This window comes from Azolla caroliniana, unplaced genomic scaffold (genome assembly GCF_043228905.1).
Source record: "Azolla caroliniana isolate FFs.n. ecotype wild unplaced genomic scaffold, voAzoCaro1.0.p SCAF_5, whole genome shotgun sequence".
NCBI lineage: Eukaryota > Viridiplantae > Streptophyta > Polypodiopsida > Salviniales > Salviniaceae > Azolla > Azolla caroliniana.
In genome coordinates, this window is record NW_028230440.1 from 20160177 (window position 1) to 20170883 (window position 10707).

General features: G+C 43.0%; 1 protein-coding gene across 1 annotated transcript; it reads right to left on the reverse strand.

Moving 5' to 3' along the window:
- Window positions 1-1695: 1695 nt before the first annotated feature.
- LOC147864378 (cellulose synthase-like protein D2) lies at window positions 1696-6224 on the reverse strand. The gene is made up of 3 exons (XM_087320158.1): window positions 5637-6224; window positions 3593-4415; window positions 1696-3490 (listed from the first exon to the last, which is right to left on the reverse strand). Exons 1-3 carry the CDS (start codon window positions 6083-6085, stop codon window positions 1697-1699), a joined length of 3066 nt encoding a protein of 1021 aa, XP_087176284.1. The 5' UTR covers window positions 6086-6224; the 3' UTR covers window position 1696.
- Between the last annotated feature and the right edge of the window lie 4483 nt (window positions 6225-10707).

Sequence of the window (10707 nt, forward strand, 5' to 3'; positions counted from 1 at the left end):
GATTTGGCACTAACACAAGATGTCGAAAAAGGACATAGAAATCCTATAGAAAGAAAGGCGTGCACTTGGTACAACACACTTAGAAGTGAAAGCGATACATCTGCTTCATCTTTTGTATTGCAAACTCCTGCGTCATTTGTTTCAAACCATATCATCATTTGATTATTCAAAACATTACATCATTGAATTGAATCTTCCATCCACCTAGCTTGTATTTTTCCACTTGAAAGAGTTGCAGTAGCTATTAATTCACTTAGGTGTCAGGGCCTTTATGAAGAGGAATAAGAGATGAGTTACAATAACAAAGAGTAACAAACTTAATGAATACCCTTGTCTAATTTATTTCAAAAGTGGAATGGGTCAATTAAGTCCTCCATTAAGCGTGACATGATAAGTTTAACCGGCCACGTATATATCAATCTTGACATGTGCTTACCAAATCCCAAATGAGCCATTAACTTCCGCACAAATAACCAGTTCACATTATCATAAGCATTTTCTAGATATAATTGTACCATGACCAATTCATATTTTGTCTGCTTAGCAAAGTGCATAGCCACATGCACATTTAGAATGTCATGTAGATTATCCCTTTAAGATACAAACCATATTGTGCTTGATTTGAGACATTAAAAACGTTGTCTAGTGCTAAACATTGATGTATTTCATATAGCATGCTATCTTGTGCGAAAGGTCTTGCACGTGTGCTTTGCCAAATATAAGCTCCAAACATACGATACTTCTTGTTAGCATTTTAAAGTGCAAAATTCCACAATGTACCGATAATTGATTCAATGGTCAAGGAAGCTAAATTTTGTGTATGAAAGCAATAGTAATGACACTTGATATATACACAAAATAAAATATAAAAGCTATTATATAATCAACCATTTGTTATTTTAGTGTCTCGAGTAAAATCCATAATGAGATTTTGTTATTCCTAGATATTGTTGGTTTTTTTTCTAGTAGTTTATAAATAGATTTGCCACTATGTCGATTCAAATTGATCATGCTGAACAATTTAAAAGCCTAGCAAGTCTAGGTCAATCGTGGCAAAAAATGCATCTTTTTAATACATGGCAAGACCATGCCGATCATGCCAAACAAATACATCATGACCTTGTTTGAGTAGAATATTACATATCGCGTGTGCACACACACCCCCCTCTTCATGATATATTATTGAGGCATAGTAAAGTCAAGGTTAGCTTTAATCATTTATGATATACTACAAGCAAAGAGAAACTGACTCATTAACTCCAGGTCTTTAAAGAATGGAACGCCTTTGGAACACGAACACACACGTTTTATGGACCAACGTCATGTGACGCTAGGTTAGGATAATATGTACATAAACTACAGTCTACGATTATAACACTATCTGGAATGCGAACAAACATGTTCATTGACACGAAATGAGAGTGAAGATTGCATAAACACATATGATTTGATTATACACACTTCCTTTATGTTGTACATAAACTACAGTCTACGATTATAACACTATCTGGAATGCGAACAAACATGTTCATTGACACGAAATGAGAGTGAAGATTGCATAAACACATATGATTTGATTATACACACTTCCTTTATGTTATTCAGGGGGTTTCAAGTTAAAATAATGGAAAAAATGGTGAAGCCAAAATTGATGGGGGAAGGGGGGGTGGGGGGGGGTAAAGATAAAGAAGGTTCTTTACAAAGTGAAGAGAGATGTTGTTGGGCTATAGACATTGGTAAGTGTGACCCAAAGAAGGGCTATGGAGATGGAGATGAGACCAGCCCAAACCCACACAATGGTGGGCGTTCGGCGCCGCCGTCCCATAAGCCCCTTGGCGAATGGGTAGAGATGGGCGAGCACCCAAAAGCTAAAGAAAACTCCCCCTAGGAACTTGCTCCACGAGGGATTGGTGCTATAGATGGTCCGAGCGGCGGCCACCGCCACACCCACAAGGTTCACCATCATGATGATGAGGGGCGGGATCATGAGCGCCGTCCATTTGACCTCGTAAAGTTCGGCGAACGGGTCCGCATCGTCATCCCCGTCACCTGATGATGACTTGGATGTCAATGTGAAGGAGATGTCGATCCCCGCGACCACCTTGAGGAGGCCTTGTAGCACCGCCACGATGTGTGCGCTCGTGCCCCCGATCACCCAGAATTGCTCGTTCCGCCACCACTCCTCGAGAGTGATGCCCGCCCACCTCACCTCCAGCAGTGCCAGCCCGCACAATGAGAGCGTTATCACGAGCAAATACACGAGGAAGTACACGTCCAACGTTTGCACGATGAATTGGTTCGAGAAGAGCGAGAGCGCGGGGAGGAAGCAATAGACCATGAGGAAGATGGATGTGAAGGGATATATCCCCACATTGAGATATGCCACTCTTTGCAAGACCTTCATCCTCGGGCCCGCCAACAATCCGTTGTTGCGGGAGAAGAAGATCTCAACCGATCCCGTCGCCCACCGGAGCACTTGTTGGAGCCGGTCCGTGAGATTGATGGGCGCCGTCCCCCGGAACGCGTCCGGGTGGGTCACGCAATAGACCGAGCACCAGCCCCGGCAATGCATGCGGTAGCCTGTCACCACGTCCTCCGTGACCGACCCGTATATCCAGCCCACGCTGTTGCCCCACTCCGTCTTGTCCTCGTACCAGCAAGAAATGAGGAAGATCGCCTCGGCTATGGCCGCGGGGTCGAGCGGTGGACGGGGACCAGTGAGAGCCCCCGGTGGGCGGCAGTAGCCGGCCGACACCAGGTCTGAAACGGGACGGCCCCCATACTCGGCCTTCGGGATTGAGTCAAGGAACGCGCCCGAGCCGCCAAACACTTTGGGGACGAGGTTAAGCGCCTCCATTTCATCATCAATTTCGTCGGATGGGGAGGGTGAAGAAAACCCGTTGGGCAGGGGGGCCGTGGTGAGCTCGATCTTCTTGGACACGGTCGGGGCAGGCTTGTGACCACGGTGCCGCGGGCCGCAACACCAGCAGCACCACCACGAGCCATACTCTCGGAATCGCGGAGGGTCGAAGCCGTAGAGCGCGACACGTCGGAACATGCACCCTGTCCCCACATACATGGGGCCTTGGAGACCATCTAGGGCCCGCATATTCCCATCAAAGAACACCGTGTTGTGATTGGCATACCGATCATTCGGGTCGATCCCTTCGAACCTTTGCGGGAATTGGACATAGCACACGTTTTGTCCCTCCGTCGCATCCATCATGAAGCACACGCCCTCCCGAAGGGCCATGGAGTTGTAGATGTAGTGGTCGCAGTCGAGATTGAGGATGAAGGGGCCATTGGACATGACGGCCGAGCTCCGGACCAAGGCATTCATAGCTCCTGCCTTCTTGTTGTGCTCATAACCCGGTCGCTTCTCCCTCGACATGTATACGAGCATCGGCAACCGAACGTCCACCCCATTCGTGTCCATATCATCGTCCAAGTCACCATAGATCGGGTCGCAACTCGGAGGCGATAGAATTACCTTAAAATCAAATAAAAAACGCGCACAAGATAGATTGTCAATCGAGCAGATCAAGTCTATTTTTTATGTTGGAAATGAAGATTTCTTTTTTTCGTTTTTTACTTGAATAATGCCGGCATGGTCACCACGGGTGTGTTCATTGCTAGGAATCATCCATGTCCCCGGCCAATGAGTGCCATCCGACATCCACGTGGCCTTCTTCTTCGGGATGTCGCTCGCCATGTCATCATACGGGTCGCCTTTCTCCAAATGGGCGCGCTTCGTCTTGATCTCCTCGTGAGCATTGTACGCATCCGAGCGGCGCCGGATGGCATCGGGGAGCCCGTTGATGCGTACCTTGAACTCATCGTACTCGCGCTTGACCCGGCGCCGGTCCCGGACAAAGTCGTGCCTTAGCTTGTGCTTAGTGGGGTCGCCCCGCTGGCGGCCGAAGTACGACTCAGGGTTCCGGGGCTCGATCCCGTGCTTACGGCAGAAGGGGATCCAGAGGCGGGCGAAGCTCGCGGCCTCAGCCATGGCCTCGAAGGTGAGGAGGGAGCCGCCATCGTCCGAGACGTAGCACGTGAGCTTCTCGACTGGGTACTCGGCCGCGAGGATGGAGAGGATCGTGTTGGCTGTCACGAGGGGGGGCTCCTTGTCCGGGTCGGCCGTGGACACGAAGATGTCCATTCCCGGGAGGTCCGAGCGGCCAGTCGGATTGGCCGGGGTCATCATCAGGTGCTCGAACCTCTCCTTCAATACCTCGAGATTCGCTTCTCGGTTTATTGGGCTCAGCTTCGGGAGCTGGTCGAGGATCCATGAGAACCCGAACCAGATCTCGCACACCACCGACATGCCCCACAGCCACATGGCGTCCGTGTTCGGGTGTGAAACCCGCCATACCAGGAACAACCCCAAGGCCACAAATCGGAACACCACCAGTAACCTGCACCATCGATTTTTTTTTGTTTGTTCTTCGAAATTAAACGGAAAATTAACTCATTGTCATCGGAGTTTTCCGGAAATTTCCGGAATAAATAATCTACTCTTCTCTGCTCTGCTCCAACTCAATTGTCATAGGATTTCTCCGGAAAATTCCGGAACAAATTTATAATCTAGTTTGTTCTGTTACAACTCATTGTCATCGGATTTCTCCGAGAAATTCCGGAACAAATAATCTAGTCTGCTCTGCTCCAAACTCATGGTCATCGGATTTCTCCGGAAAATTCCAGAACAAATCATCTAGTCTGCTCTGCTCTAAACTCATTGTCATCGGATTTCTACGGAAAATTCCGGAACAAATCGATTGATTACTTTCGCATCTCAAATCTTGGGTTTAATTACTTGGGCATGCTTGAACCTATTAATGGGAGCCTTCTACAATTTATTTTGGCTTCATTAAGAAATATTAATAAGAATCAAAGTGCTAATTACCACTAATCAATCCATTGGACTAATCAGCCACCAGGGCTACTCCGATTAGATTGGATCAATCACCCACTACAGCTACTCAATTGATTTGATTGAATTGAATCAATATTGCTAATCTATTGATATGATCAAATACGGTAAATCGTTTATCAAATCAGATCAACCCCCACAACTAATGAATCAACAAGTCGAACCAACCAACCACCGCGACTTATCAATCCAGTCAAATCAATCAACCATCATGGTTAGTCAATCAATTGATCGAAACAGGCCAATCAAATGCCTTGCTTAATTGATTAAAATCAAATCGATCACGACAAATCAATTAATTAGGCACTAACCATATTAGCGATGAATTGGTCAATTCGGAGTGAATAGACTCACGCTCGATTATCAGAAGTAATTATTAATATTCCTAATCAGGGTTTTATGGGATGGATCAGAAAACTATTCCATATGAATCAATAGACGAGTCTAAATCCCATATTTGGAAATGACCAATAATTTTTAACTACCAAGGGATCTTGGGAGCAATTGGAAATATGTCTACTAATGAATGGATCTAAACCAATCGGCAATTGAATACGTTGTAACTACCAAAGGACCTTGGGATCAATTGAAAATATGTCTACTAAATGAATGGATCGAAAAACCAATCGGAAATTGACTTGATTCATTCAATTCAATCGATGAGCCAATTAAAGAACAGAAAACTCTGTAATTTTGAATGACTTACCTATACAAGCTGAGAATTGTGCGCGAAATCTTGACCTTGCGAGCAAGTGGCCGGCCACGGAACAACATAATCTCGTCGCTCGACCCATCGTTCCAAGTATTGTCCAGGCCTCCTCCGCCGGGGCCAATACTCTCGGCATCATAGCTACCTTTCATGCCATGGAACCATTCGGAGTGATCGAACTCGCTCCCGATGGTGCTCGTAAGGTGATCCGGCATGGGCGAGGCGGAGCCGGGCGGGCCGAAGCGGCCCGAATTGGTGGTACCTGGGCCGGGCCGGGCATAGTCCGAGTAGACCTCGGAGCTAGCCTCGGAGTGGGTGTCAAGGTCGCCCGATTCGGCACGGGCGTGGTGTCGGTAGTATGCCGAGCCCGGGCCGACCGAAGAAGAAGACATGGAGACATCGCCAAAGTCGGACGACGAGTCTCGGCTCGGGTTGCGCCCTAACATTTGGAAACTGGGGTGAGAAGAATGAAGGAGAAGATTTGGGCTTGGGGTGGGGGTGGCTATGGAGTTTCAAATCAAAAATGGTAATGGAATTGATGGAGGAATGGTAAAGATTAGGTATGAGACATGAAGCTACTCAAAGAAGAAGGAGAATGGAGAATGGAGAAGGTTTTTTGTGTGTTGAGAACGTGTAGTGAGTTTCTATGTAAAGGTGTGACCCCCTTTCTTCCATAGACCCTTTTTTGTCCGCTTTCACACTTAACGCGCCCAAAAGACATTATCCATTCAACACACATAACATACAAAAAGAAACCATCGTATCATTGAATGTTTCTTCTTTCAAACCTTTCATACTTTGTGTCTAAAGTCCCTCTCTCTCTCACTCTGGTTCCAGATCACAATTTGACCAACACTATATAATTATGTATCCGTGTGTGTGTGTGTGTGTGTGTGTGTGCATGAGGAGTCACAATTTGACCAACTGTTTGATTTGCTTCTCTGTATCTTGCATCTCACAATTGACCAATATTGCATGTGTGTGTGCCCATGTCTTGTTCTTTTTTTTGTATGTGTCCTATGCCTACCATAGTCGGGCAGTAGTGTTTATGTGCGTGCGTGTTTCTGTACCGTGTGCCTAACCTTTATATCGATGTTCTCATACATCTTCTATCTGAGATTTCATCATTGTCATTGTTATTTGCAGCCATTGGTCATTGGTTCTTCACCGTTGTTGGCCGTCTTGTCATTGTCATTGTCCGTACCATGAAAAAGTTTTATTTGGCTTGCGTCATCAAAGTCCCTCGCTTCTACTGTGCATATGTTTTATGAAACCAATCTTAAAATGTATACGGGGTCACCATAGTAGATTCCATGTTTCTACATACATGTATGGATATTATTCCACAATATTGGCCTCTCTATGGATATTAGAAAAAAAAATCTAATCCACCCTAGTTTGCAAATCTTATTTTATAAATGAGTTCAAATGTTGCTTATAGTACTAAGTTACTAGATGATGTTGTGGAGTATAGGATTGAATATATGATGTTTTCATCCCATGGGAGAACCCTAGTAACCGTGCTACAATGTCAGGTCACTCTTCCAAATTTGTAGGAGAAGGATCCCCACTCTCTTTGGGTTCTAGATCAATGAAATTTCTAAGTACATAAACAAGTGAGATGGACATGGTGTAAGCATTGAGGGCAGTTGATAACATCCCATGACAAAAGACATAAGGAGGTTGGAAATTGTGTGTGTTGGATGATCACTATGCATTCCATCTCTAACGATATAAATAATCATGGTTACAATAATATTCTTCAACCTTGGGCTCAAAATGGTTCCATTTGGAGCTACTTGACTCATAATTCACTTCCCAACACACGATAGCTTTGAGCTCACACATGAGATGTACACACTAGGTGTCTATACTAATTTGATATTACCCATTTGTCGACATACACGAGATTGCATTCATAGGAGTTATCTCACAAAGCAATTCGCATAATTTTGTGAATCATACATAATTTATACTCTACATAGAGCTATTAATAGTAAGTGTTTGCTACATTACACAGTCTACCAATTCTTTGCTCTATTATTTTTATCAGTAGCGCCAAATGGCGAGGTAGATTAGGGGGAGGTTTTGTGTGAGAATCTCCTTTTCCTTTGTAGTACCACCTATTTTACTAGTTAAATTGAATATACTATGTTCTTGAAAATATCCTAAAACATAATTCTAAACAAAAGTATGTCAAGGAGTATTTCCCCATAATGGAGAAATATCCTGGTGTCAATCCAAGTTATTCTAAAAGTAAGCTTTTTGAAATCTTCTCATTTAATGTCTTAAAAAATGAATTATTAATATTGAGGAAAATATGACCATGATAGACACATAATAGAACATGGAAAGTGGAAGTGGAATGAAGACATTATGGAGAAATATGCAAATCATATTTCTGATGAGAATGAAATAAACACAAGTTAACAATATGAACTCTCATTTACAGAACTAGTTTAAGATTCTTCATACCCGTAACATACGCACATGCCATTAGGAGGTGCATTTTAGCAGCATTCACATAATTAGTGATTGGAAACCTCAAAGATAAAGAGAAATCATCCAAAAGAATAAGATATTGAGAAGATACTATATGGCAAGGAGAAACTTGATATGAAGTATGACATCTAAAGTTTGGTATTGATGAGGGACATGAAATCAGACACATGGGGAGAGGGGGTTGGTTGCTTTGGCCGTGTAAATTAGAAAAGGTTGAGTTACCAACTTATGTGAGTATGAGATGTTGATGTCCTTACCACTTAATGGGTAGGATTGATTTGCTAAAGTAAACAAAAAAGAGAGGTTACAAAATGAGGTGAATATGGAAGGTAAATGTCCCTACCATTATAGGGTGCCTGTCACTCAAAGAGCCAATTATTATAAAATTTCACTTTAATTGAAAATTTTCCCTTCTAATTTAAGGCATCATTACTTCAACATATAACTAACCACACATTATCAAAAGATGAATTTCTTTTTGGGGTTTAGAGTTGAGACTTTAGTGCCAACATTTGTGGCCAACGTTCCTTGCTTGCACTCATTCATCCCTAGTGCTTGGTGATAGGACTCAACACCACTAGTTTTGTGACACTGCAATCCTATGGCGAAGAGTTCTAATGTAATGGTGTGATGTGAGGCAAGCAAATTCAGTGAATGAAGCAAACATGTTTCTTCAGGTCAATCAACATACTTAGACTTACAACAAGAATCTACGCCAAACTAAGGGAATGAAAAAAAAAACTCAACTCACACGAATTTGTTGCGTATCGACATAATAATCTTATTAACACCAACTAAAATACAAGATGTAAGTGGCAAGGCGGTTATAAATTCTTGCGAGTTCAATTGTTTCTAGTTCTAACTTTACATGCTTGTGTCATGATGTGAGGCAATCAAGGTGGTTGGCGAAAGCTCTTGCATAATCTTGGCTCTATTGATAAACCCTTATGTGGCTCTTCAGACCAATTAGCATAGTTAGGCTTATAAAAGGAAGTTGAGTTGAACATAGAGAAGGGGGGGGGGGAATTAAACTATGTTGACATGAAATCTATGCTTTTAACGCAGTTTATTTGGTCATGTCGTTTTCTCTAAAATAATAATGTGAAGACAAAAACCAAATCTCGGTGTAGTTCCCTCAAACCTATCGGGAAACAAAAATGCACAATAAGAACTTTGACATTGGATGTCACTTGCCATTAGAGTAATGACTCCTATTCATGGATCAATCTGACTTCATGGTTTACAAACCCCACATAATTTGATAACGATTCTCGATATATAAATATGATCAATTGAAGAGAAATGTATTACTTTGGCACCTCATACGTTGTGCTTATTGGTATTCAAGCCATGAATAAACCTATTCTGGTACCAATAAGAAAATCAATGGATGCTTGATTTCTCCTAGTGCTATTACACATAAGACGACCCCTTAGGCTTGTAAATCAGAAGGCACTAGGAAAATGTCCTCCTTAACCTCATTGCATTATGCCACTACCACAACAACCTCAAGTTTTTATTGCTTGAAGCTCACAAGACAATTGTGAAGTGTCAAGCTTGTTCCATTGACTTCTACCAAGAGAGTTGTTAGTTGCAACAACCCTCTTTAGGCTCTAGGGGCCCCCCTCTTAGTGGATGATTTTCAATCCATTTCTAGGAACTCTCTCTAGGAAAAAGCGGAGCAATCTCTACACTAATGATTTTCACTCCATTTCTTTGAGCATTTATGGGACAAAGATTTGACTATTCTTGCTTTTACGAGTCTTGTTCTAGTAGATGCTCTAACCCCTCCTTTTCCTTTTAGCTCTCTTTGAACCAAAGCTCTTAGCAAGTCAAATTTCAAGCCCTCTCCAACGTGATGTTTAACCCATATGTGGAGAAGTTTGTCTGGCTTACCTCATGTTGTCCTTTGTTAGTCTTTTGTAACTAATCTAGAATCTAAACCTAGGGGGCTAGTCTACACTATTGTTGATGAGACAAGAGGAGTGGGTCCCCATCCACTCTTAAGCCTACAAATACTAAGGAATGAACTAAGGAATGTCTTGGAGATTATCAAACATACAAAGTTAATTGTGTGAATTGGGATGGAACCATTAAACCATATACATAATGGGAGGGGGGGGGGTTAGAGTTAAGGATGCAACCAAAAGTGTGGTCAATAAGGATGAACCATACGTTGACCATAGACTTCAAGTCACGTTAGTGATGAAAGGGCAATATTACTTGGCCATAAACCAAAGCTTTAAACCTAGTTAGGATGGTTGTGCTTGTGAAAACGCAGGATGTCTAGGGCATGTATATGCTCATAGATAGGTGGATGTGTAGGATATAGAAGGAACAAATCAAAGCCTATAGAGCTTGCTAGATTGAGGATGTCTAGATGCACAACGTGAGAGTCCATGTGGCTTTGTGCTGGCTACTCATCTTGGTCAATCCTTGCTAAGGAACAAACTAGTAGGAATGATTGAGTAACCCATGGTAAAATTGAGAGGTGTTGAAGCCACTTGTGAAATGTTTTCGAGATAAGCAACATCATAACATCATCATGATGTGATGGTTCTTGATG